The 27,548-nt window shown below is 52.9% G+C and overlaps 6 protein-coding genes across 6 annotated transcripts; 2 read left to right on the forward strand and 4 right to left on the reverse strand.

Moving 5' to 3' along the window:
- Positions 1–2,163: 2,163 nt before the first annotated feature.
- Positions 2,164–3,016, reverse strand: BO80DRAFT_426771 (uncharacterized protein). Its single transcript, XM_025719852.1, has 3 exons — positions 2,812–3,016; positions 2,649–2,735; positions 2,164–2,572 (listed from the first exon to the last, which is right to left on the reverse strand). The coding sequence occupies exons 1-3, from the start codon at positions 2,915–2,917 to the stop codon at positions 2,418–2,420; spliced, it is 348 nt and encodes a 115-aa protein (XP_025573565.1). The 5' UTR covers positions 2,918–3,016; the 3' UTR covers positions 2,164–2,417.
- Positions 3,017–3,295: 279 nt separating this feature from the next.
- On the forward strand, positions 3,296–3,551 carry BO80DRAFT_141801 (uncharacterized protein). Its single transcript, XM_025713696.1, has one exon. The coding sequence runs from the start codon at positions 3,343–3,345 to the stop codon at positions 3,508–3,510; it is 168 nt and encodes a 55-aa protein (XP_025573566.1). The 5' UTR covers positions 3,296–3,342; the 3' UTR covers positions 3,511–3,551.
- BO80DRAFT_141802 (uncharacterized protein) lies at positions 3,552–4,168 on the reverse strand. Its single transcript, XM_025713697.1, has one exon. It carries the CDS (start codon positions 3,956–3,958, stop codon positions 3,593–3,595), a length of 366 nt encoding a protein of 121 aa, XP_025573567.1. The 5' UTR covers positions 3,959–4,168; the 3' UTR covers positions 3,552–3,592.
- Positions 3,917–7,499, reverse strand: BO80DRAFT_141809 (endopeptidase La). Its single transcript, XM_025713698.1, has 2 exons — positions 4,205–7,499; positions 3,917–4,149 (listed from the first exon to the last, which is right to left on the reverse strand). The coding sequence occupies exons 1-2, from the start codon at positions 7,382–7,384 to the stop codon at positions 3,985–3,987; spliced, it is 3,345 nt and encodes a 1,114-aa protein (XP_025573568.1). The 5' UTR covers positions 7,385–7,499; the 3' UTR covers positions 3,917–3,984.
- Positions 7,500–7,707: 208 nt separating this feature from the next.
- BO80DRAFT_386013 (BRO1-domain-containing protein) lies at positions 7,708–13,995 on the forward strand. The gene is made up of 6 exons (XM_025717006.1): positions 7,708–8,051; positions 8,122–9,365; positions 9,423–9,596; positions 10,463–10,765; positions 10,834–12,430; positions 12,485–13,995. The coding sequence occupies exons 1-6, from the start codon at positions 7,842–7,844 to the stop codon at positions 13,604–13,606; spliced, it is 4,650 nt and encodes a 1,549-aa protein (XP_025573569.1). The 5' UTR covers positions 7,708–7,841; the 3' UTR covers positions 13,607–13,995.
- Positions 13,996–14,425: 430 nt separating this feature from the next.
- On the reverse strand, positions 14,426–15,585 carry BO80DRAFT_141880 (histone deacetylase complex subunit SAP30 Sin3-binding domain-containing protein). Its single transcript, XM_025713699.1, has 2 exons — positions 15,141–15,585; positions 14,426–15,045 (listed from the first exon to the last, which is right to left on the reverse strand). Exons 1-2 carry the CDS (start codon positions 15,360–15,362, stop codon positions 14,560–14,562), a joined length of 708 nt encoding a protein of 235 aa, XP_025573570.1. The 5' UTR covers positions 15,363–15,585; the 3' UTR covers positions 14,426–14,559.
- Positions 15,586–27,548: the final 11,963 nt, after the last annotated feature.

A 27,548-nucleotide genomic window follows, 5' to 3' on the forward strand; every position in this document is an offset into this window, starting at 1 on the left:
ATTGGATGAATATATCACCAATCGATCAGTTGATCCATAGATGGGATGATGATGATGGTGATGATGGGGAAAAGGTGGAGTGGAGGAGGAGACTGATGAATTCACCGCCCACGAGACCGAGGATGGGGAAAAGAACAGAATGGCAATGGAGTCCGAGTGATGAAGAGTTGCGAGGAGAAAAGAGGGAAAGAGATTGGCAGGACTGGGCCCGATGGAACAGGTCCAATGGAAGGCCGATGGAAGAAACGGCGAACGCACAATCGGATCCTTACGTAGGGGACAGGAAATCCCCAGCCGCCTCGGGATGAAGGATGCCAATACTGAATCTGGAGCAGCAATCAGCAATCACAGCCGCCGGCTTGGAGCCAGTGACGATGCACGGCGGCCTGACAGTGCGTGCCTGATGGGGATGAAGCCGTAGTTGTAGGAGATGAGACACGGTGGAGATGGAATGGAGGAGGACTCCGATCGGGTCCCGATCAATACCCTAACTCTATACTAGATTGAAACGTGAGAGGGGTGATACAGAGTAGATACTCTCTAGTATGGACTCTCTAGTCTCTACGTATATACTCTGTTCTCATTCAAGTGACCACCGCCGGAGCACTACTCGATTCATCCCACGGCAGGTCCGCTACTGCAGACGCACAGCCCAACATCCTTCTCGAAGCCTTTCCGTTCGTTCCTGTGTTGCCTACCTCCGACTGAGCTGGTCGGGTCGTCGTCTCCGATCGTCTCCTATATCACCACCCTCCAGCACAATCACATAATCCCTCTCATTCATTCCCTCATCCACTCATTTCTGGTTTATCCGAGCGTATCGCTGGATCCGCTGCCATGAGGCCGAGTCCAGCAACCGCCGCCACGCTGTACAGACCTGAACCCGAGTATACCGACGACTGTACACCTGGACCCAATAGTCCGTCAGAGATAAGTTAAAAGTCCCTCCATCCTTTATACTCCCAACTCTCCCAACTTCAGGTTCTCCCCCCAACTTCCTAATCTACTCCCATCACCTGGTTCCTCCGAACAAACTAATCCACCTCCACACCCCTCCCTCTTAAACTTTCAAAGTGATGCTTCCATTCAGACAAGGAACAACAACACCACTACTAAGTACCTACTGAGTGGTCACCAGATGATGCAACCAATCACTGTCCTCCACCTCAGGCTTCAGTTCCAGTTCCTGGAGCCCCGTCATGCACTTGCAGCGTAAAACATCCTAGGGCCACTCGGGGGTGCCAGTAGTTCGATGTCGTGTTTGAGCCGTAGTATGCAGCCCGTTGCTTACATGTATGTATGTCTGCATGGTCTGTACAACTTGTCAATCTATCCAGGGATTTCCACCGCCCCAGAGCCAGATCGATGACTTCACACTTCCCACCAGGGGAACCAGGAAATCACCACCACCACCACCACCACCACCACCACCACCATCATCATCATCATCATCATCATCATCATCATCATCATCATCATCATCATAATCTCTTCACCCTCTCACCCCTCCACCACGCTGATCTCCAAAAGTCTGATTAACCACCCATGCGGAGAATCCCGGACAAAACCATCAACCAGCCTGTCACATCCGGAATCGTGGTCTTTCCCCCTTCCCCTTACTAGCATCCAATCCGGGGTCAGTGACGACCTCGGAGGTCCCCCATCTCAGACAGGAGGCTCCTATAGGACAGCTCAAGACCCCAGGTCATTGGTGCGATATCTACAGTACATCCTAGCCGTTTAACAGGGCCGATTATGCATAGCCCGGGGCCGTGATAGCATGCTGTTCCTTTTGCGCGGCTGTGGTTGATCAATTCGTCAAGCCGGGTGGGTTATAGTATCCTGCAGTGGTAGTAAGGACTGCACTACACTGCAGTTCACTAGGCTAGATGTAATCTAGACTCTATATCGTCCTGGGTCTATGCTTCCTTAGGTAGTTAGTTACTCCCAGTTATCTATGGCTATGCCAAGGCAGGATGAACTCCGTAGAAGAGTATGGAATGGATTTGATTTATTCTTGCAATGCACACGTCAATGACGCTAGACTCGACTAGACTATCCCTTAGCTATCCATTCAGGTCATCATTCCTGCACAGCAGGATGACAACAGAGCAGTACAAGCCATGGTGATTGCCCCGTCTGGCAAACAAGAACGGTGGATTTAGCGAAAACAAATGAAGAGGGAGGAGCAAGGGTCTCAGATCGACTGAGTAGCAAACCTCAAGAACATAACATGAAAATGAGAAAGGTGAAAAACAATTAACCTCCGAATTACCACCCCAGATAATACCCCCGCTGGTAATTGAAGCCCGATTCTCACCCATCGTTCAGCAATAACCGCAGGTACCAGACGATGTAACCGACAAGGCGATGCTGTTAGGCTACCAGGTCAATTATCGATGAGGGTTCGATGTCACCTAAGGGTAACGACCCGGTCCAATGCACACGCCGCCGAAGCACACATCCGTGTGGCAGCAGTGAGAGTCCTGGCGGCAGCGACGGTGGCATCGACGGTCCAGGGTACCCATTTCTCCGTCATGATAAGCGGGAGCATCTTCGGAGTTTGACAGGGCTGTTGTTCAAGGAAGAGGTTAGCTCATTGTTTGTTTGTGAGAGATATCATGCTAATAAAGATGGATGAGACAGACCTTCATCACGGGCAACAACATCGCTGTCATCGATGTCATCAGCCTCGTCAGCCTCGTCCCAGGCGAGAAAGTCCAAGTCAGACCAGTCTGATACAGAAAGAATGGGTTAGCTCGTTCATTCCTTATGCTAATATAGCTCAGAAGAGATATGTGGAATACAAACCTTCATCAGTAGGAGTGACATCGACAGTGTCATCGACATCAGGGACGGCGGCGGACACCACGAAGGCGACAAAGAGGGTCATAATGAAGAGAATATCGAACTTCATCTTGATGGATGATGGGGTAGTACGTTGGATTCTTTTGAGTCACGGTGAGCAAGATGGTTGATGATCGTCACGATGAGCTTCGCACGAAAGTAAAGGAACGGGTGTGGGGAGAGAGGGTGAGAAGAAAAGAGAGGACATGGCAGAGAGGGGCGTTTTATAGCCAGACAACACCGCCTCCATGGGCAAACTGCTGTATCGTGCATGAGGGATCCGTGAATACTGCCTGGAGAGAGGACACGTGAATAGAATTGACTTTGGATCCATCGTGAGTCTTTAGATGTGAACTAATCGTGCGAGAATCATGGGCAAAGACTGCAGATGTTATCTTATATGAACGGCGGTGTCCATAATCACCGTTTGAAGCTATCATAAGGGTATAAATTGGAATCGAACTATCCGGCGTAGAGGGTAACAGAGTAAAGTCAATGATATGGAAGCCATTTGTGCTTATCTGCACCATGATATACATAGTACTATCCTTTGTCTTCTCCGGCAAAGTTCTGATAGAAGTAAAGAGCTACAATCTCCCAACTGCATCTGAGCTTCTACACCATAGATTGAAAGTCCAGACGGAACATGGCTCAGGCAACTAGCCTCGTATGTACATACAAGAAGTGATACTGTCCATTAACAAGCCTGACAACTGTCAGGGAGCTCTAGAGCCAGAGCTCGATTCTATCTCCAGAGCCGGCTTATTACATATCCAACAATGATACACAGCCGGTCGAATGGACCATCCCATCTTTTCGCAGAGCGGAGTGGTTGGTCGATGGGCTTCGGGGTGGCAGTTCGTCGTAGGCCAGGATCGGACTGCCTGGCAACCGATCTAGGCAAATGTCGACTTCCACCCGATGTTGTGGTATCGCCCACAACTAAACATAAAAAAAGGGCAGGACACCCTGTAGTGAATCTAAACCAGACAAAGAAATAGACAAGAAAAAGAAAACAACTCCGAACCATGCTTCCGACAGAATAACGCCTCGCACGTGACCAGAACGGAACAGAACAATCCCCCGCGGGAGCTGGAGTACAGTATGTCATCAGGGCATGAGGACTGGTGATGTGATTCACTCATCTTCCTCCTCGACTTCGTTGGACTTCTTGGAGGGCTTCTCGGCCAGCTGCTTTTGCCAGATGTGACTGGCGTGGCCCTTGTCCAAGTCCGCAAAGAGGAGATCAAACACCTCAGAGTACCAGCCTACAGCATGACCCTCGATGCCCTTCTTGATGTTCTACCAATAACAGTTAGCTTCTTCAGACATTGCGGGGTGACGACTAAACACTCACCTCGGGCAACTCCAGCCAGTCGGACATATTGTCAGCAGGGAATATAATCTTCTTGGCACCAGCACGGCGGGCGGCTACCGTCTTCTCCCGCAATCCTCCAATACGCAATACCTTGCCGGTCACGGTCAATTCTCCGGTCATGGCAATAGTGGGATCAAGAGGATGGTTCAGAGCCAAGGACAGCAGGGACGTTGCCATGGTGATACCTGCAGAGGGACCATCTTTGGGTACAGCACCCTCAGGGCAATGCATGTGCAGCTTGGCCTTCTCGAAGAATCGGTTCTCGGGGAACTGCTTCGCCATGACCGACTTGGCAAACGAGTAGGCGATGTGGCTCGATTCCTTCATCACGGTCTGCAGGTTACCGGTGATATCAATGCCCGGTCGGGATTGAGGGGTCAAAGCATTCTCCAGGATCGACTCCACATACAAAGCAGCACCTCCCATGCTAGTCCATGCGAGACCCATGGTCACACCAGGCGGGAAGGTGTCGTACAGCCGGTCTGCCGTGAAGATGGGAGGTCCAACGTAGTCGGTGAGACTGTCTTTGCCAATGCTGAGCTGCACACTATCAGGAACCGTCAACGCAACGCGAGGCGTCTCTGTCGTGGACTTTTCCGCAGCCGAGTTCGCCAAGTCGGGAGACTCGGTCTCCTTCTGCGATTCCTCCTGGGCAGCCTTGCCCTCCTCCGTCAGAGCCTTTTCTTCTGCAAGAACGTCTTCTCCGAGGTCACGGACGATGTTGTATGCTGCCTTCCGATAGACCTTTTCGATCTGCTTCTTCAGGTTACGAACACCACTTTCACGGCAGTAGGATTTGATGAGTTCCTCAACGGCTTCCTCCGTCAAGGTAACATCAACTTCCTTGAGACCCGTGAGCTCCTTGGCAGCAGGCGCAAGATACCGTTGGGCGATGGCCATCTTCTCATCTGCAACATACCCCGACAGCTCGATGAGCTCCATGCGATCGAGTAGCGGCCGAGGGATGGTATCAGTCACGTTTGCCGTGCAGACGAAGAGAACTTTAGACAAATCAACTGGAACGTCCATGTAGTGGTCCAAGAAGGACGAGTTCTGCTCGGGATCAAGCAACTCGAGCAGCGCAGAAGATGGGTCTCCCTGATGGCCGCGACCAATCTTGTCAATTTCGTCGATCAGAATGAGAGGGTTCTCGGTCTGGCACTTCTTCAAGGCCTGGATGATGCGTCCAGGAAGAGCGCCCACGTAGGTCCGACGGTGTCCCTTGATCTCGGCAACATCGGTCAAGCCACCAACAGAAAAGCGGTAGTATTGCCGGTTCAGGGCCCGTGCAATTGATTTTCCAATACTGGTCTTTCCAACACCAGGCGGGCCGACCAAGCAGAGAATCTTGCCTTCCACAGTGCCACGCAGTTTACCCACGGCAATGAACTCCAGAATACGGTCCTTGACGTCCTTGAGACCATAGTGGTCTTCATCCAATACTTTCACCGCATTTTGGATACCAAAGTTCTCCACACTCTTCTGTCCCCAGGGAATCTGAGTCAACCAGTCCAGATAGTTGCGCGTGACATTGAACTCCGAGGCAGCGGGCTCCAGATGGGCCAGCTTGTTGAGTTCCTCATCGAACACCTTCTTGACGGCATCCGGCATAGCAAGCTTTGCGGCCTTTTCCTTGAACTTCTCCACCAGCTTGTCCTTGCCATCCGACTCAATGCCCAACTCCCGCTTGATGCCTTTCATTTGCTCCATTAGCCAATATTCGCGCTGCCGCTTCTGAATCTTAGCCTCCACATCTTTGGAAATCTTGGATTGAAGTTGCGCATTCATGAGCTCCTTTTTCAACACCACCAAGGCCTTTGGGAGTCGCTCCTCAATGTTCATCAACTCCAAGACCTCTTGCATTTCATTGAGCTCGCCTGCAGACACAGCGGCGGCGAAGTCAGCCAACTTGGCAGGCTCGTCACTCAGGTTACCGGGGAACTGATCAGTGTAAAAGGCAGAAATCTGGTCGCGAAACAAAGGGTTCAGGCTAGCGATCTCCTTGCATACGTTGACAATCTCACTGGTGACCGCGCGGATGATCGCACTCTTCTTGTCGTAGGCCTCCTCCGCCAGGTTCTCCACATTGACCAGGCTGACGGGGTACTTCCGCAAGAAGGAGGTGGGCTCGTAGTGGTCCTTGGGGGCGAGCTCTGCAGTGCCCTCCTCGAAGCTAGCGACAACATCCCCGCGGCGCTCAGTGGCCTTGTCTTCGGTTGCGCCAGCCTTTGCGGAATCGCTAGGCGGAAGCAACGAAGAGACCTTGATGCGACGGTGAGGATAAAGAACCGCCGTCACACCACTCGCTTCGCCCCGAAGAGGGTAAGCAGCAGTGATTTGGGCGAAGACACCGACGTCATAGACATCATCAAGATTTTCGATCACATCGCCATCTGCGTTCTCATCCTTGAACAGGAAAGCACCCACGTACGGTTGCCCCCGCTTCATCATGTCTTGAATGGCGGCGGCCACATTGGGGTCTCGGATGGTAATTGCTTTGTAAAAGCCGGGGAACAACGGTCGCTTGGCGATGGGAATTGCCATCACCTGAGGATAAACCTCCGGGACGGATGGTTTCTGCAAGGCCTTCTCGCCGGAGCCCTTCTTTCCCTTCTTCCCGCCATCCTCGTTACCACCATTATTCGCGCCACTAGGCCTCGAATCCGAACCACCACTGACGGGTATAGGGGATGGTGTGTCGGACGAGCTTCCCTTGCCTTCTACTGCATTGCCATCCTTCTTCGAGTCTTCTTCCAGGCCACGTTGCTCCTTGTCCCCGCCCGCTTTCTCCTTCCGCCGTGCAAAGCCCGATGTCGGAGCTCCGGGTTCATGTGACGATCCATGCTTGCTAGAGGAATCAACGGCCTTACGTCGGGCATCGGGAGTACGCTCGACATCCTTATCCTCATTCGCATCTCTCTGCTCTTTCTGGGCAGAGTCGTCCTTTTCGTCGCCGGGTGGGGGCTTTTCCCGCCTCCGGATGGAGCTCGAGGAGAAGGTGCGAGTCGAAGACGGGAGGGAGCGGCGAAGTCGCGAGGAGTTTAGTATCGAACGGGCAGTGACATTGTATTTAGAAGGCGCAAGAAGAGGCCGAGGGATGAAAGGACGCGAGGTTTGGTGGAGCGCGGCTCTCCAGGGGAGAGTCTGGCCGCGGAGCATGCTAGTAGTTACTAATGTAGATGCGGACGCAACGAGGCGGCAAAAGGATGAGTAGAGGTGGGGGGAGGGAGGAACAAGAAAAAGAGTACAAGGCAGTAGCACGAGGGCTTACTGAAAGGGAGCTCGAAACAAGAGCGAAGGAAAGGCAGGAGATCAATGGGAACGAGGTCGGGGCAGGTCAGTTCAATCGGTCAGGTCGGTCGAGTGATTGATTACCGAAGCAGGCTTTCATCATCGCCGCCACGGACCATTGTTGTTCCGGTCGGGAAACTTTTTCGAGCCGAGAGACTCGAAGCTTCTAAGCGTCTTCCCCATCAGGAGGCGGTCGAGGTCAAAAGGTCGCCGACTTCTGCTCAAATCAGCTTCGTCGGGTTCCAATCTCGCTTCACTGCCATTCGCCCTCATTCCCTCTCGCCGTCCCTCTTTCGTCCCGTTGAATGCTCCTTTGCTTCCCACGATGAGCGCTACTTCCGCCGCCATGCCCAAAGCCGCGGCCCTTCCCGCTCGTTTACTGCGGACCTCGCGACAATGCTCCAAGCAGAGCCCGGCCGCCAGTGTGCGCTCTGCCACCCCGGTTCGATCTTATCATGCGTCAACTGCCCCTTCAAACAGTCAGCGCTTGCGAGATGGTGTTCGGAGCAAGCACAATTCATTCCTTTCGTCAAGGGTAGGTGCTTTCTGCCACCTCCGTGGAGATATGTCCGGGCTGTGACTGAGTAACATTTCCCTGTCCACAGGCTTTCCATACGACCGCTCCCCTTGGAGCCATTTCTGACCCGTATAAAGTTCTAGGTGTCGACAAAGGCGCCTCTGCGGCGGATATCAAGAAAGCTTACTATGGAATGGCCAAGAAATATCACCCGGATACCAACAAGGACCCCGGCGCCAAGGAAAAGTTCGCTGAAGCCCAATCGGCGTACGAAGTTCTTTCTGACCCGAAGAAGCGCGAGAATTTCGACCGGTTTGGCTCAGCTGCCTTCGACCAAAACGGCGGCTTCGATCCCAGTGGCGGTAACCCATTCGCTGGTGCCGGAGGTTTCCATGGTTTCGGTGGTGGCTTCGGTGGTGGCTTCCCCGGAGGATTTGGAGCGGACATCAACTTTGAAGATCTTTTCGGAGCTTTCACAGGAGGAGCCCGCCGTTCTGGCCGGGGCCGCCGGGGCCCGTTCCAGGAGATCTTGGTGGGCGAGGATATCGAGGTCCAGACCAACATTTCCTTCATGGAAGCTGCGAAGGGTACATCGAAGGATATTGTCATCACACCTCTGAAAGAATGTGGCACCTGTAGCGGTGATGGACTGAAGAAGGGCGCCAAACGATCTCAGTGCCGTAAGTGCAACGGGTCCGGTACCCGAGTACACATGATGCAGGGAGGATTCCAGGTCGCAGCCACCTGCGATGCCTGTGGAGGAGCGGGAATGACAGTCCCTCGAGGATCCGAGTGTGGCTCGTGTAATGGCAACGGTGTGGTCAGGGATCGGAAGACGGTTCAGGTCGATATTCCTGGTGGTGTCGAGGACGGCATGCGTCTGAGAGTGACCGGAGAGGGTGACGCCCCTCCCACGGGCACCGCGGCAGCCCCAGGCTCCCGTACGCAGCGAGGTGACCTGTATGTCTCCATCCGGGTCTCCCCCGACCATCGTTTCAGCCGATCCGGCTCCGATATTCTTTACACGGCTTCTATTCCTCTTACCACCGCTCTGCTTGGCGGTGAAGTGACGGTCCCGACATTGGATGGTGAGGTCAAGGTCAAGGTTGGCACGGGCACGGGCACAGGCGATCGCATTACACTCTCTGGCATGGGTATGAAGAAACTCGGTGGCCGTTCCAGGGCTTTCACCCCCACGGGTGACTTGAAGGTCGAATTCAAGGTTGCCATGCCGAAGTACTTGACTGGCAACCAGCGGACCATCCTTGAGGTCCTTGCGGATGAAATGGGTGACAAGACTGCCAGACGCATCATGGATATCCCGAGAGATGGGTGAGTATAGATTACACCTGACTTTGTCTACGTTGATAGGGTATCTGACGAACGAAGCAGCTCACCGGCCGACTCCAGCGCGAACTCCGACCCCTCCAAGAACGAGGGATTCCTCAAATCGGCCTGGCACAAGCTCATGAACCACACGAAAAACTCGGGACCCGAGGATTCTACCAGCGACTCGAGCAAGAAGGACGCTGGGGACGCCAAAAAAACTGACGGAGAGAAGAAGTCTGGCTCCAACTGAACGGGGGTCACGACGTGTATATTCGGAATTCTTGGATACTACTTCGGGGCAGCTTCGTTTCTTACTGTGTAATTATTGCGGGAAATATCATAGCGCCGGCGAGATTGGGGGTTCTTGTGCCATTCTGCATGTTGGGATGATTCCATTCGCCTGTATCCCTTCATTTCTTGACGTTGTTTGTTTATAGAAAGTGATGTGTGTATGTATGTAGTGTACGATTAGAGTTAGCGCTCAGGACATCTCTACTTCTCATTAGTTCTTACGTATCGTGCCCGATTTGAGTTTGTGACTGTGCAGTGTGCTTCGAAGCTTTCCCGTCAGGCATGCCCACTTGCTGCCTTTCTTCGTCACGGCCGGCGGTTACCATCCGCCCATCACAACGCCTCCTCCCCATCTTCCTCATCACAATTCCGCCCCCATCAGTCAACCACCACTCCTTTCGGCCCAATCCTGCCACTCGCCTGGCAGTCCGCTGATCAATCCCTCCTTAAACGTCCTTCAGGTAGGCTGTGCCGCTCCCAGCGACCACACCACTCGCGTTGCCTGCCCCCTCTGCTGCTGCCTCCCCACTTCCGTCATCATCGTCGAGCTAACGACGGAACTACGGTTAGGCTGCCTTGGGGACGACTAGACTCGTTAGTGAGCTGCGACTAATCTATCTATCGACCCCTACCAACTGCCACTGCAATTCTCGCAGGAGCGACGACTAAGCATCGCCTATCGACCTTCATTACCCCACAGTCCCATCCCGAAAACCCTCCCCTCCCCTCTGCGACATCGACCTTCCTTGCCTACTCTTGCTTCCCTACTCGAACATCGGGCCCGCTGTCTCTCCGCCTTTGGATGGGAGCTCCCCGCTCCTCCCGCGCAACAAGATGGTTCAATCGCCCATGATCTCATGTCCGCTCAAGCAGACTAACGAGATCGACTGGATCCGGCCCCTCAAGGACTACATTCGTCAGAGTTACGGCGAAGACCCCGAACGGTACAGCTCAGAATGCGCCACCCTCAACCGCTTGCGCCAGGACATGAGGGGCGCCGGGAAGGATAGTGCGACGGGGCGCGACCTGTTGTATCGGTACTACGGACAGCTGGAGCTCTTGGATCTGAGGTTTCCCGTGGATGAAAATCATATCAAGATCTCCTTCACTTGGTGAGACACCCTTGCATGCTCCGGTTCCTGCTACCATTCTGGTCCGCTAACGACCCAATGTCACATAGGTATGACGCCTTTACCCAGAAGCCCACCTCACAGTACTCTTTGGCGTTCGAGAAAGCATCGATCATCTTCAATATCTCCGCTGTGCTGTCGTGCCATGCGGCCAACCAGAATCGCGCCGAAGATTCCGGTCTTAAAACCGCGTATCACTCTTTCCAGGCATCTGCTGGCATGTTCACATATATCAACGAGAACTTCCTTCACGCGCCATCGACCGACTTGAATCGGGAAACCGTCAAGGCCCTGATCAACATCACTCTTGCACAAGGCCAAGAAGTATTCCTGGAGAAACAAATCGCGGATAGTAAGAAGGCTGGGTTGCTAGCGAAACTCGCCAGTCAATCCGCTTATCTATACTCCCAGGCTGCCGAAGGAATGCAAGAGTTCGCCAAGGGCGTCTTTGATAAAGTGTGGACGATCGTTGTGCAGGCCAAGGCGGGGCACATGGCCTCCGTGGCGTCCTACTACCAGGCCCTAGCAGACAGTGAAACTGGATCGCACGGCGTGGCTATTGCCCGGCTGCAGCTGGCAGAGAAACACTCGACAGCAGCACTCGGGTGGGCCAAGTCCTTCCCATCGTCTGTCTCTCCCAATGCCAACCTAAGCTCCGAATCGGGCACCAATCTCCTCGATATCATCAAGTACCACCTTGCGAACGTCCAGGCCAAGCTCACCGTATTCAAGAAAGACAACGATTTTATCTACCACCAGCCCATTCCGAGCGAGGCTGGTTTGTCAGCCGTCTCGAAGCTGCCCGCAGCAAAAGCTATCCCTGTCAGCGAGCTCTACCAAGGTCAGGATATTCAACGTATCATCGGCCCAGATATCTTCCAGAAGCTCGTGCCCATGTCGGTCACAGAAACGGCCAGTCTCTACGACGAAGAGAAGGCCAAGCTGATCCGAGCGGAAACAGAAAAGGTCGAAACGGCAAACGGAGAAATGGCGGCGAGTCTTGACTACCTGAAACTTCCGGGTAGCCTGAATATTCTCAAAGGCGGAATGGACCAGGAGATGACCGTTGATGACGAATTTCGACGATGGTGCCAGGAGCTTGGAGGACATCAGCCTTTCATCAAGGCCTTTGATGGCCTACAGGATCGCAAAGCCGAGATTCTAGCGCAACTAGACCAATGCTCTAAGCAATTGGATCTAGAGGAGAGCGTATGTGAGAAGATGCGCTCCAAATATGGAGTGGACTGGAGCCAGCAACCCAGCGCCAGGCTAAACACTACATTGCGTGGCGATATCCGAACGTATCGGGATACCATCAATGAAGCGAGTGCCAGCGACTCCCAGCTTCTGTCTACTCTGCGACAGTACGAGGCCGACTTTGATGAAATGCGATCTGCGGGGGAGACAGACGAGGCCGAAGTTCTCTTCCAGCGTGCCATGATCAAAGCCGGCTCCAAGCATGGCAAAGGTAAGAATGGACTATCTAGCCCTTACTCGGCTTCGGCGGAAGGAAATTTGATCGATGATGTCTTCGACGAGGGTGGCACCTCGGTGGCCGAGCAAATTGCTCGAGTCGAATCCATTCTGAAGAAGTTGAACTTGGTCAAGAGAGAACGGGCTCAGGTCTTGAAAGATCTCAAGGAGAAGGTATGTGCATGGTATGTCTGAACTGATGACCGGAGTCTAATATCTTATCACCAGGTCCACACCGATGACATCTCCAATGTCCTGATCCTTAACAAGAAAACCATCGCCGGGCAGGAAAACCAGCTTTTTGAAGCGGAGCTGGAGAAATTCCGTCCGCATCAGAATCGGTTACTCCAAGCCAACCATAAGCAGGCTTCGTTGATGAAAGAGCTAACGAAGATATACGGCGACCTACTGCAAGACAAGCGAGTGCGTGCCGAACAATCCAAGTACGAGACTATCACCCGTCAACGCAACACGGTGATGTCTCGTTACAAGAAGATATACGACGCATTCAACGGTCTCCTGTCAGGAACCGTGCAAGCCCAGACCTTCTACAAGGAGATGGGCGAGACCGTCGACAGCCTGAAGAAGAACGTCGAGACCTTCATCAACAACCGACGATCCGAGGGCGCCCAGCTGTTGGGCCAAATCGAGCGGGATAAAGCAAGCAATGCCACGGAGCAGGAAGACCGCGAACGGGAGAAGCTGCGGCAGCTTATGGAGCGCTTGTCCACGGAACCCAAGACGTCGCCAGCTCCTCCCTCCGCCTCGGCCGCTCCGTCCAAGGCCAAGTCACCTCCCCCGGCTATTCAAACGCCCGCATATCCCAACCCCGCCATATCTTCGCCGAAGATGTCGCCGCGCTTCCCTCCCAATGTCTCGGGGCAGTCGCACGGCATCCCTATGTCGCATTCCCCCGCCCCCTATGGGCAGTATATCGGCCACGGCACGGGTGTCTCGTACGTCCCGGGACAGACATTCCAGCAAGGTGCAGCGGCGCCTCTTTCCGAGGGCTACAACCCGATGGCCTACCCCGTCCCTCCTTCCGTCTCCCCTCCGCCCAACCAACAATTCTACTCATCCACCCCGGCCCCATACAGCTACACCGGTCCTACGCCACCAGCCGCACCATCCTCCTTCATGCCCCAGGGCTATGTTCCACCTCCGCCGCCGCCCCGCCCCCAGCAAACGACCTACCCCTCTTCCACGGGCCCCTACCCGTCCGGTCCGGGTGGCTACGCGCAAACCAGACCCTACGGCACAAGCCAGCACCACAAGGCACCTTCACAATCTCAAAGCCAATCAGCCACCTCATCCAACGACCCATGGGCCGGCCTTAATGCATGGAAATAACCATGCCGGGATGGGATGAGACGTACGGGAATGGGACATCATGATGAAAGTATGATAGACTTATGGAATGGATTTCTATTATTATTATTATGTCAAGCATTTTGGCGTTTCCCACAGTATTCCACTTCCTTTCTTTTCCTTCTTTCCTCATTTTCTGAAATAGTTCACTGCTTTGTTATTCTTGTTTCTGTTCACTTCTTTACTTATTATGCTGCTGTGTTATGTTGGTTTTGGTGGAAGTGGTTGTGGACGTGACTGAAATGTATATAGTGAGATGGAAAATGTGGGGGGAAAGAAAATGAAATGCGATGAAAATTATGGGTAATAGTTAACTCCGTGTCTGTGATTTACTTCCTAAGATAGTAAGTAGTGGAGATGCAATGCTCATCATCATGGAAGTGAACTGCCATTGATCTATACCAAAAATAACAATAGCAGAGAGTGATATATCCCATGTCCCAAATAATATACAGATATATGAGCAGGGAGGAAATGGCATGACAAGAAATAAAAGTAAGAGATTGATCTGCGAGTCTAAACAAACCAAGTTGCGTATATAGGAAGATGGCATTGGAACCACAGGGTTCAAACACAACACGGTGACGTAGCTCGTGCGGACAGATCAATGAACAAAGGAAATTGGAATGAAAAAAGTACTTATTGGAGCTCGCACCAATGGGTATCATGAAAAGGTCAGAAAACTGAGATGCCTGGTGACCGGAAGGAGAGCGAGAAGAGGGACGAGATTAGAAGAGTGTAGTGTAGTCGTGTAGGGCTCTCGGGTGAATGCACACCCGAGTCGAAATGGTAGAGGGCTAAGTGCCAATTAGGAGCCGAGGCGGTGCCGAGGGAGGTATCCGCACGTCCGGGAGGATTCTTCCGGGTTGGGATGGAGGGAATGAGAGGAGAGGAGAGGAAGAAGAAGAAGAAGGAAAAGAGAGCAGGTGGTGGAATCAAGGCTGGAATCGTAGACGAAAGTGTCGCCCTCTTCCCTCTTCCCGGACTTTGTACAGAAATCGAGCAATGGCTTCCTGCTCCGCAAGACCGGCACTGTTGAAATGTTTGCGGACGGTCACGGCAAGCTGGTTCTTGCATACCCGGTCCTGGCCAATTATGCGGTGCAAGGCACTCTTGCCATTGATTGTATCGGTTCCTTTGTGTGGAAGGCGGTCTTTGTGTTTCGTGCTGACGCCATTGGGCGCGGAGTGGTTGTGCAAAGCTTTTCGGGATGTGGACGTGCTCGACTGGGAGCCATTCGTCATCTGATCCTGGCGGGATTGATGAGCTCGTTGTGCTGCGATAGCCGTCGGGGATCGGAGACCGATTCCTCTGCCGAGGAGCAGGTGGGAGTATTCGCTGGAGAAGGCGCTGGGGGTAGACAGTTTGTAGGCGTGTCGATAGGAGTGGAGGAGTTCGAGGGGCATTTCGGACCAGGGGATCTACACCCATGCGTGTCAGATGTCAGACAACCGATACCAATATGAAAACAGGGTATTCGATCGAGAATAGCAGGTAGTACCCGATTGCAACGTACCTTTGGCGAATTGTCCTGTTCGCCTCCAGCCGGGGCGCTGGTGACGTTCGCAAGATTGCCAGAGACCTTGGTCTCGCGACTGCTGATAGCAGCCACAGCCAGTGATCCGCCCGCACCCTTGCGAGCCTTTACCGTCGTTGTCTTATGCTCTCTTGCTGTGCTAGAGCCTTCGGAACGAGAGTCATCCTGGACGGCAGTCGTCCGTTGCCGCGGGGGAGCCATGGCAAGAAGAGAGAGAAGAAAAGGAGAGGGTGGTGGAAAAAGGGCACCTGGGGCAGTCGCAGCCCCCAACGATCAAGCTCACAGGGACTGAATAGCCACAGACAAATGCTGACCCAACGGACTGACAGCGCACGACGGACTGCAATGTCGAAAAGCAGGCCTGAATGAACTTTTGCTTCGGCCGACGGGAGGCGGCCAGACGCGGCAGAATATCCAGGCGCGACATCATCGCGACCGCATCGGGCAATATTACCGAGTATACTTGCGGGCGCGAGGGAAGCGATATCTTTTGAAAGGGAGAAAAGGCGTAGTCTGAGTGAGAAACGTCATGTCAGAGAGCTGGCAGGTCATCGATATTACCACGTTTCTGGCCTTCAGCTGGAATGAACCATGATGCTGGTGTTAGTCACCACCTCGGACTAATCTCCGAGATGGAGGGGAGAATGGATGGTGGGTTGTCACTTAGACCACAGATCCGGCTACACGAGCTGGTGTCCAACTTGTCACACGCCGGTTCTGAATGCTCGTGGGATCCTTGTCAAAGTACTCGGCGAGTTCAAGAAGCTTATAACTGCTACGAGGTTAACTTTTGAACCAGAAGACAGTCCAAAGTTTACACCGAAGTCACATGTTCTATTCACTAGGAAGGCACTTCTTCACGATGCATCTTGAAACTCAGTACGGAGTATAGCTCAGAATAATTCGTTGGCAATACTTTTTATATGGCTCGATCAAGCCAATCAGAACCGAGGTAATAGCTGCTGTATATCCCGCCATCATGCGCTGCGTAGATACATAGAGGGGTACTATCAACTGCCGTCCCACTATACCAAGCCTGAGGGGAACAACATTCACCCATAATCGCCCTCATTATTAAGCACCATCAAGGCTGCTTCCTAATCCGCAAGAACAAAGCGCCTCCATGCAACATCCCACAACCCCCTTTCGTCCAGCGCAAAAGAAACATGGAAGATTGATTGGAAGTCAGGACCCGTTATCTCGACCCCTCCCTCACCACCACCACCACCACCACCACCACCACAGGGTCCTAGCCCAGCAAGGCAGGAGCACATTAAGCGACCTACTATACGCCCCCAACGTCACAAACATAGTCAGAGCGTCGCGAAGGCGTGCGCAAAGGACAACTACAGGCCTGCACCCCTGAGTAAGGCTGCACGACTAGAACGGTTCGATGCGTATGGTGCAGCGCCATGGGGAGTCTAGGTCAGTCGAGACAATTATCCCAGCGTCCAATGGGATGGCATCATCGCGACTCCCTGGACTATGCGGGTGCCTGTTGCCTGTTGCCCGTATTGTTATCTGCCTCACCACACCATCCCTAGGTACCAGGTGTAGGTACGGTGGGATCCGTACCTAGTGCTTATACCACGCTCAGCTAACGGGGGCATGAGCAGTAAGTAAGCTTTCTGCTCGAACGAGAAGAAAAAGCGCCGGCACGTGTGTTCGGATATGCCGAAATGAATACGGAGTACTACCCTGGATTTCACAACGAGGGTAAATTTAGTGTCAGTGCCATGCCAGTGCCAGGGGGATGGATGGATGGTGTTGGTGGACTAGAAATCTTCCGCCTATCAGTGGCACGGAATAGCGTTTATCACCCCAACCCCAGTAGTGTACGGAGGACTAGGGATGGATTCGGGACGGAATTTGGGTGTTGCCTGGGGTAGATACTCCGTATATTACTGATAGGTAGGGGTAGGGGTAGGGTAGGGTCCGGAGTAACGGCTAACTAGTTACCCCTTCTTCTGATGACTTACTCCGGATGTTTACTCTATCGATCACGTGCGTCGCTTAGATCAGTGGATAGGGGTGATGTAACTAGTGAGTACTCCGTACTCCATATGGGGATTGGGGTGGTTTGATGGGATCCACCATCGCACAAAAGGCACAAAATGGCGGCATAAACATGCGAGCAGATAACCCAATGGCTGGACCAGACTTTAGTTGCAATTCGGCGGACTGGTTGGGCACACATCTCACGATCCTCCATTGAGTCAAGATGTGAAAACTCTGCGTGCTCACCGCTATGCCATTGCCCATTGCCCATTGCCCCATTTACAAATCAAATAACGAAGAGACTCAAGATGACAAACTACACGAGGCATAGTTAGTAGGGGGCCAAAAATCGAAGCTATATTAAAAGAGAAACCTTAACAAGCGATAAGCAATCCCTACTCCGTAAGCCAAGGGCAAATATTCTACCGACAAGAAGGGGGAAACTGCCGAGGTACGGAGGGGACCACTGGCCACATCACGGCTCCAGAATAGTTACATGATTACCTGGAACAGTAATTGGGTCTAGGGCGAGAGTACTCCGTCTGGGCGCGCCCCCAGAAATCAGGCTGGGAGAGCAGCAGCCGTGGTCGCCAGTCAGGACGGCTCAGACCACCACGGGATTCGGGATAGATTCGGCAGAGCGAGGACTCGGGACGGCCGGCCATGCCGATGGGAAAATTGCCTCAGCCGGGGAGAAAGCCAAGCTGCCAGCCTGCCAGCGACTAAGAGAGGGGAGGGAGGGGGAGGGGAATTTTTTTCGGCGAACTAGGTATCCGTAGATACGGAGGAGGTGATACCACCAGGCCCCCAGGGGAAGGTTGGTCGTCAGTGTTGTCACAAGGGGAAAGATACCTTCACCGAGGTACCCTTTCGGGGGAGGGGCGTGGCTCCGGCCCATCCATCTGGAGAGAGAAAAAAAAGAGGGAGGGGACACCGGGACAGGTTAGGTAAGAAATTTCTCCGCAATTCGCCCTGATAAACTACCCAGCCAGCCCCGTTAGTCGCAAAACGCCCCCCAGAGGGGAAGCAGACCCGGAATGGTCCCGAAATCATCCGATCCGGTTGGCAATTCTTGCAGGCTGGGTCCCGGAAGTTGTTCGTCGGGGTGGTTTTTTTTTTCACACACCGAAATCTTTTCAATGACTTGGTGAGTTGGTGGTAGGTAAGAGATTGCCCCATGGGACTAGACCCGTATGTACCAACGGGAAGGAAAAAATTGAACAGAAACTATAACGCCCCGACAAAGCGAAGGATGTACTCCGTATCTGACGTGGCGAGATGAGCTGGGCTGGGCTGGACTGGGCTGAGCTGAGCTAATCCGATACAACAACAACAACATAATATGATAATCCAAATGATAGCAACGAGGCATGAAATAAGCAAATCTATAGATTAGCACCCGATATTATCAAATCCACTAAGTTACTAACCCAACCAACCCACCAAATCACCTACTACTCCTATGTACCTACCTACCTATCAACGGAGTAAATCCAATGGTACACCGGATCTCCGGTCCCCCTCAACCCTTGTTTAAGTCCAGAGGGCAGAGATAATCCAATTGGGCAAGTCAACTGCCTAAAACGATTGTTGCGGGAGATTGTCATCTAGAAACGCGGCAGTGCGCCGCCACTAAGGCAGGCCCATGTCTCGACTCCTGGATTAGCTGCAAATCATTTTCCATGACGCAATCCCGGGCATCTTCCGTTTATTTATTTTTTTTTTTTTCTTTACGGAGTAAAATTGTTCTTCGTTTATTTGATTGGGGTGGTTTCTGGATTGGGGTAGGGTTTGATTCTTTTTTTTTATTTATATATTTATTTGGGTATTGTTTGAAGGTTGTGGATGGTTAGTGGCTGTTATCCTCATCGTATCTACATAGTAAATTATGTGTACTGTGTACTCTTGTGATAGATATGGACTCATATCCTTGTTATTTATCCCCGCTACTCCGTACCGTGGGTGCTACTTGATATCTACTATCTAGTGGTGATTGTTACCTCGCCTTCTTAGCGGTCTGGGAAACACCACCACCACCCTCCCACAACAATACCTCCAGTAGGTATAAGTAGGACGGGAAAGGCGCAGCGTACTACCTACTTAATTATGTACCGTCCATACATACCGCCCTACGCATATATGCCGTGCAGACATTTTTTTGAACAAATAAGAAGTAGCTGCAGAGAGCATGTGAAAGGGGTCGGTCGTTGCATCATCGACATTATTGGTACAGCAAGCAGCAAGCAGCGGCAATAGGTAGTTCTAGCCCCTCGAGCTATGACGACGATCTCGAAGTGATGATGAGAGGAGAGGGGAAGGGGGAGAAATTAGGTGTGAAAAAAAGAGGGGCACCGAGGATTTAATTAATTTTAATTTAATGAGCTTTGGACTTGTGTACTCCGTATACTGGATACTCTTGTAGGTACTAGGTAGGATTGCCATGCCATGCTGCTAGGATGTTATCGTGAGGGATTCGGATTGCACCACTACTCAGGAAATGGCTTGATCTCGCTAGAAACTGCTAGATACCGACAGCAGTCTTATCTCAGGGTGATTGATTTGTCTGCAGTCGAGTCCTCCAAGCTTTTCACACCACACTAGTACCTCACTAAGGTAGACTAGCACCTGGAAGGACCGAAGGAGCACCACTTGGCGATGGTCAATCCTCCTTAATATTTTACCGGCCTCAGGAGCTATCCTGAGCTATACAGAACTATCGTGAAGCTTGGACTGGCGGATGGCGGTACCCCGTAGATACCTGACCTGTTTATAATAATAGACACGGGGTAGAGTCGTAGTCAGGTACGGACGTGCCTAAGTCACTTCTGGCAGTTGTACCCCGTACTCGTCTCCTGCCCAGGGTAAACCGGCAAGGCCTAGCTGGGACAAGAGGCGCCACGCTCCTCGCCCTACCTTCCCATTCCGCCGCTTACAGGCGACGTGTCATCACGCAAAAACCTAACGGCGGCCGTTATTTTTTCACCCTGCGCAGTGTCGCCCCTCCGACCCCCTCTCTGCCCCGGATGTAACGACCGAATCGTCAATTGTAGGTTTCCTGCGGAGTAGAACCCATGTCGAAGGGAGCAGCAATCTGCAGAATTCGGGTGAGGGATGTGGGTGGTCTGATCGGAAGGGGGAACCAACATAAGGTTAGTGTGGCTAGCGGTTCCCTGGGGAGGAATAACTTCGGGGTAAATTCCAGCGGCGTCATCGCCTAGCATTGGCCACCGGGACCTGCCCGGACGCACTACGCGGTCCCCAATGATAGTCAGGTAAGGACCTTGGAGCTAAGGGTACCGCGCTATCGCTCCCTGTCTGGTGGGCGGGCTGAAGCAGGGTACGAGAGTCAGACTGTCAGAGTGATGTTGAGAGACCATCACAGCTGATGCCAGATAAGAAACTCTCTTTGGGTCCAATGATAAGCAACAACTGCCACGAAAGGCTGCCAACCTCCCATACAGTCACAGTAACACGGCCGGTACCGTACGGACTAAAGTGGAAGTGTCCGGATTCCGGAAGCGCGGCCCCGCATAACCTGGGGGCAGCGGCTGTGAGGGCTGTGAATCGGCGATATCAGTGATACGGTTTCGCTCCCCTGATTGGTGGCCACGCCCCGTTCCAGAAGCTTGTGGATCCCCGGATCGCTGAACTTGGCGCCTTGTGGGGGGTCTCGCAAGTGCGTGGCTCTAACGACGGTCGGGTCGTGCGATTTGCCCTCGACCGCAATCAGGGCGAGCCGTACGCAGTATGGTAACCCTCCATACCACCTAATCTAAGAGGCAGCCTTCCCAGCTGCCGGTTGCACTAGATCATTTCAGCTTGCCCGATAAGCATTTCCTGCACACCACTGGTAGATTGATTAGCTACTAGCAGCTACAGGCTCCAACGCTCAGTCGTGGTCTGGCGGCACGCGTTCTCATTGGATCAAGGGCCTCGATTCTCTCGGTCTGGTAGACAAATAATCAGTCGAGGTCACTGGAGTCTGGAGATTCCCCAGAGTCCACCCCCGCACATTGCCGCCAAGCATTCTGATGTCGCCTCCGACGGGGCCGGCCAGTAATGGTGGTGTTGGTGTTGTTGGTGGTAGTGGTATCCAAGAACCTACCTCTTCTTGGCCCTGCTTATTGGCAGAGTGCAACCATCTGCATACCTTGCCTTTGCGCGGATGACTCGTTGCCTTCGTGAGTCCAGAGAGTGCCAGGGCACCGTCCATGAGGGTTGGAAGGCTCAGTTCGACTCCGGTACATCATTTGGCGACAGATCTACCTGGTCAATTACCCAACTGAGTTGACGGAATCAGGCTATCCAGGTGGTATTGCTAACATTCCTGCCTCCAACACGTCATGACTTGGGATCACTGTGGTCATTCAGCAACTAACATGAATGACTGAGAGTTTCCTGCCGAGTCAGATGGAAATTGGACGAAATTTTCATACAAGCGGTGTATTCCACATCGCATGCAACCGCATCCGACCATTATCGGGCTAAAGGGACCCCAGGGCAAAAAAAAGAAACGAGAGGTCGATGACAACAACGACCATGAGGGGGGGTAATGGAGCAGCGCATGCAATGTATCATCGATATTGATAATAAGATCTGCCCTAAGCTGCGGCCTTCGTTGTGGTTGGTCCCCGGCTGCTGGTGGTAGTACTATTGTCCTCCTCGTGAAACACTTACGATCCGCACTGCAAGGCAGACTAAGACTGACAGGCTGCGCAGCCTAAGTCGCGAATTCTAATTCTTCAGACCAATGCGCTCGAATGTAACCGCTTCGCATCGGATCCCTCGTAAACAAGGAATGTCCCTTGAAGCGTAGCATTTGGCCGGACTGCCAGATGCTTGTCAGGCTATCCAATGAGGGGCAGAGTGAATTAGATAAACACGAATTCTGCTTCCGTGCCACAGAGAGAAGCCGGTCCAGGGTGCGCCTAGGACGTGGGCCGATGGTCTGAGTCTGACACCATACGACACCCCACATCAACGGATCAGGCAACGTCAGGGCAAGCCTCCTCGAGCCCCTCCTAAGGTGCAACCGAGCCCGATGTGCAACGAGTCACCACTATTCCGTACGCTGCACTTGGCTCAGTCCATTCCAATTCATGGGAGTAGAAGCGATGTCGGAGATCATGTGGTCCAGCCATCCGGTTCAGTGCCCGAAAATCATGATGTGCTTGAGATATACTCCGTACTCCGCGACGGACTGAGGGACGATCCGAATCGCATCATCGGATCGATAGGCGCTACAGGTGAATTATCGTTGGTAAAGATGAAGCAATTCATTATCTCACAGTGGGGCTGGGGATGATCTGACGAGGTGGCGGGGCGGTACGGAGTCGTTTCCCCAAGGACCAGTTCCTGCGAGTCGCAATCCTTTGCGGATAAACGGCTCCCAGGATGATGTTAGTGCCTCGATGATCCTCCTCATCATCCGGAACACTAAGGACGGTTTTTACGCACCCAAGAATGGGCACGAGAAGTGAGAAGACGGTTGCCGCCGGTAGTTACCGTCGCAGTGACCGTCGATTGGCCGAAGGGTTGGCGACGCGCCAGCCTTGAGAGGTTGAGACGGGCCGAAGTCCTGCAAAAGATGCTCCAGGACAAGGGATTGTCTGCAACCAAGTGGTCACCTACCCATGCTTGGCTAGGAAGATCCCCGGCCTACTCCGGACTAAGTAAGTCAGAGCACCCCTCGAGCCGGAGGCAGAGCCAGGGATGGGCCTGACCTTGCCGAATCTGAGAGTCGATCACCGGCCGCGTTGATCGCGGGGAAGATCTTCTGTCTTTCGGAAGGGGAAGGCGGAGGGTCGATGAATCATCCTCGAGTGATTCATGGGGGAGACGGGGGAAAGGAACAAGTAGATAGATACTGGGTTGACGCTCACTGACTGGCCGGGATTCTACGGAGGCCTCTAGAACGGAAACCACCCTTCTAGACTATGGGGTAAGTGTGTTGTCGCGCCATGATCAGCACCAGTTTGTTTCAATAGTGTGCTGGGGCTTCCTGCAGAGGCGGATGTGAGGAGACCGCCCTCTTCCCTCTTTCCCTGGATGGACGCCCTTCCCTCCCGCCGATATCCGTGGAATACGGAGGAGATAATACTACTCCGTATGGAGATAAATTCTGCCTGGAGTACAGTACAGCCACCACCACCACCACCACCACCCGTGCCACATCGGGAGTGGAGGCAATACAACCTTTGTCGTGGAAATGTGGTGCAATGACAGGCTGGCTGGCTGGCCAGAATCTGCGGGAATAATCCGACCCCAATAACCAGCAAGGAGAGGATGCCCGTGAATAATGCAATAATAAGGAAGGTTACCTCCAAGGAAGTACGTGGCTCGGGCTAGTTGGGGGGGAAGTTACGTACAAAGGCAGCGGTACCTGCGTGCCAACCTCCGTCTTCTCTTTCCCCATTTGTCCCACCCTCCCAAGCCTGGAGATGGTGGGGTGATTGCTAGGCGCCCCTTCCTTGGGTATCACCAATTCACATTTCACACACCGGCAAAGTGCCGGCAATCGGTCCGGCATCAGCTGCTCCTGGTCCCCCCCCCCCACCCCACACACACTCACAAGGAATTTCGTGTGATGCATCCTATCTATCGTGGATCCCTGGAAGATAAAGATAAGGCAAGGTTGATGGCAGAGATGAGGGGAGGGTGGTGTGTGGTGTATGGTGTATGATGGATGGTGGATGGTGTAAGATAGCTAGTCCCTCCATATTCAAGGCGGAGACCATGTCCATGCCACCGCCTGGTATCTGCACCTGGTGAATGAAAAGTACTTTTGTCGCCTTATCTGACGAATCTCATTAGCCATTCCCCCCTCCTTTCATATCTTGGGATCTGCCATGTCGCGACGCCTTCCTCTCTGGTCCCGGGAACTCTCTCCAAGCCACGAACGAACGAACCATCCAAGGTCACGATCCGACATCCGCTGATCGCAGCCGAGTTTAGCCTATCAGAGCAGGCAGTAGAACCACGATATCGCCCGGTGGGGGTTTCATCCGTCGGATTCCCTCCCCCCTCCCCTTCTTTGAAGATAACATCTACCGCTTCTCGAGACTTCCGGGTGACAAGTTGACAACAATGGGGGCAGTGGCCTGGGAGGGGCATGTGTTACCTACAGTCGGCGACATGACCTTCTGCATCCTGTCCGATGACAATTCTCAGACGGAAGCCCTGAATATCAGGTATCGACGGATCTAGTCCCCGGTCGGCGCGGACCCCTCGGGGTTGGACTATCTGTGATCTACCACTAAGGGACCTGCTCAGACGGCTTGATGCATGTCTCCCGCTTCCTTGGATTGCCGTCCAGTGAATAATGCCTCCTGAGGGACACCACACCGTACAGCGTGCCGAGAGTCTTGTTCCTTGGATGATGTTCTCCATCACCAGACCGCTGAGAATGGCCTGTCTGTCTGATAAGAAAGCCCAAAGCCCCCAAAATTAAAATATAAATAGAATGTACAAATGACATGTTGATTAAAGGATAAATAACAGTGATATCATAATCATAGGCCTTGGGGGGAGGCATCCGGGGGTCTTGGGCTGGCTGGACTTGCCGAGACCGTATCATTCTTTATCCCGATGACACCTGGGCTGTGGACCGGCTAGCACCATGCAATTCAGCGAACAGTGTCGTCGAGTGATCCGGAGTCTGAACGGCGACCCGTCAATCTAGTAATCTAGTAATCTACCATCTCCGCACTCGGTGGCGAATCTCCGCATGGAGATTTCCCCAACTGAAGGTCCGGGGGCGACCATGTAGATACTAGCTGCTAGCATCAAGATGGGGAGGTGAGCATCTGTCTGGGGGAATAATACATTCCGGGCGCAGGCAGCCAGGTGGACCTGGGGATTGCGGAGTTCAATTTCCGAGCTTGGCCCCTCTCCAGTCTCAAGTCTCACGGTCTTACGGTCTCACCCCCTTTCTCTTTGGCGCCCCCGTGGTGTCTTGTGCTGGAGATGTGGGTGCCTGGCACTGATGAAACGACGCAGGGTGGCGCGTCCACCGACGTGGTGAAGATATTAAGCGCTAGTCCAGGGGTTGCGGGCGAGAAATGATTCTGCTCAGCTCTCACTAGTAATGCCGCCTTGCCCTAAACCTTGCACCCCCGGTTAAATAGGAGGGCCATCGATTCGGGCTGACGGGTCTAAATGCCGATATTATGCGATGGCGCTGCCAACAGCAGTCCCTTTTGAGTCTCGACTTGTCCATGGGGTATTATATTATTGTACGGGGGTACGGGGTAGATACGAGGGATGCATGGCTGTTGGACGCAAGTAATTAACCTGGCCCCCCGAGCCATCGATGCCATTCAGCAACCCGGTCGAGTCATCGCCGTGTTGGGTCCATAGATAGGCTTTGTTGTCCGGAGGCAGCTGAGGGTCGCCTCGTCTTGCGCCGTACATGCCTCAAGGGCGCTCTGACAGGGCCAATGATTTGTCTGAGTCATGAGGCTGATGCAATGCTGTCTTCCCCCACAGTCCCCGACTGCGGTCGGTCAGCCTTCGCCCTTCACCCGCATTGGATTGGCATCCCGGCTCATTTTCGTGGGCTCCAGTCCATCCACTGGGTGCCGCCAGCAGCAGCCTCAGATTAGTATTTGAGTATTTACAGCATCCAGGAGTAGAAGGATGGATGATGTATTGGATCTCGCCCATCGCCCATCGTATGACTCTTAGTTCAACGCAACGGTCTGCCATACACCGGCTATGATCATCGTGCCCGTCACCTGGGTCATGGAACTCTCATTCGACCTGAGTTTGTCTCCCCTGCCGGTTATCTTAGTTCTCGCTGTACCCAACCATTGCTGAATGATGGTCGATCAGCTGGTCTGGACTGGGCCGTCCTGAAGATCTGTCCAGCAACCTCCTTCCCCGGTAATGCCCCAGACAGGTTGGGGAAGACACACGCAGACGCCCGGAAAAAAAAAAAAAAAAACACAAAAAATAAGCAAATGATAAACCACAACCAGGAAAGCCAGAATTCAGAAATCACCTCATACCTCCATCATCGACCCTCATCATCAAAATGGCATCATCTGGGGGATTCCTTTCGTGTCCGCCGCCGCCCTGGGCTCAACCTCCGCTTGACCGTATCACGCTTTCGGTCAAGGCCCATACGGCATGATTACCTACCCCGTAGATAACCACTGGTGATCATGGCGATTCCCTATCCCGTGCAAATGATCAATAGGCTACAGGAGATAGACAGCTACTATCACATGGATTCTTTAGCAAGGTGTCTCGCATTATCCGACCGGCGAGACAAATCGCGTAATCAACCGCGCTTGGTCACCCACGGACGAGACATCATCCCGACGCCCGATGGGGCCTAGGGAGATATCTACGCGGTCGCCTATCGAGGAGGATTGTCCAGATCATCCGCGATAGCCGGTGCGGAAGTCTGAGACGGGGGGGTGGTTGAAAGAGGAGGGGGCTGTTCGTGTTCGTGATATCTTACCAGTTACCAGTTACCACCACTACTACCACCACCCACTGAGCAGAAGACGGAACCCTCCCGATCTTACTCCGTACTCCGTACAACTTTACCTTACGACTTTTACCGACCCCCAACAACACGGGGCACGCACTTCTCCAGACCACACAGCCACTTCTGCAGTTCCAGTTTCTACTCCGTAATCCCTATCGACTCTAGCCCGCCCCACATTCTTTTTTTTTTTTTTTTTACAACACGCCTTACCCGTTTGGAGTCTTTTTCTTCCCGGTCAGTCATAGTGGAATTTTTCTAACACACCGTGCGTGGTCCGAAGACTAGACGGAAGAAGCCCCGAGATAGGCAACAAATGGAGACCTGCCGCCAATTCAAGGACTCGAGGAGGAAATACCCTGGAGAAATAAAGATTCGGGAAGGGAGGTATAGAAATGATTGCTGAGCCAAAAAGGAGAGGGGGTGACAATATGTAGAAATGAAGAAAAAAATCTTTTTTTATTTAAAAAAAAGGGTCGTCCCATCCGACTGGTAAACTGACCGGTTGAAGCCCCAAGAAGCAAAGCAGCCGATCTGGTTCAAGCACGTTCTTTTTCCCTTTCCTCTCGAGAGCCTGCTTTTTTTGCCCCCCCGATATTCATCCCCACACAAAGTACATAGTCTTTTTTCTTTTTCGTGAATTTCCTTTTTCTGTTAAATAGGAAAAAATCATTTTTTCCCTTCGCGTTCCCAATTCTGCTCTCCCGATTCCGATAAACCCACCCCCTCTACGACTCGCCCTCTTTTTCCCTCCCCTCCCCCGAGCTCCGTTTCCTTCTTCTTCCCCTCCATTCCTCATTTCCTCCCTCTTCCGGTTCTTCTTCTTATACCGTCGTCTCCCCAGATCCAACTTCTCCAGATTCTTTTCTTCCCTCTCTCTCTGCTTCCCGAGACCT

Source organism: Aspergillus ibericus (assembly GCF_003184845.1).
Source record: "Aspergillus ibericus CBS 121593 unplaced genomic scaffold BO80scaffold_30, whole genome shotgun sequence".
In the NCBI taxonomy this organism is placed as follows: domain Eukaryota; kingdom Fungi; phylum Ascomycota; class Eurotiomycetes; order Eurotiales; family Aspergillaceae; genus Aspergillus; species Aspergillus ibericus.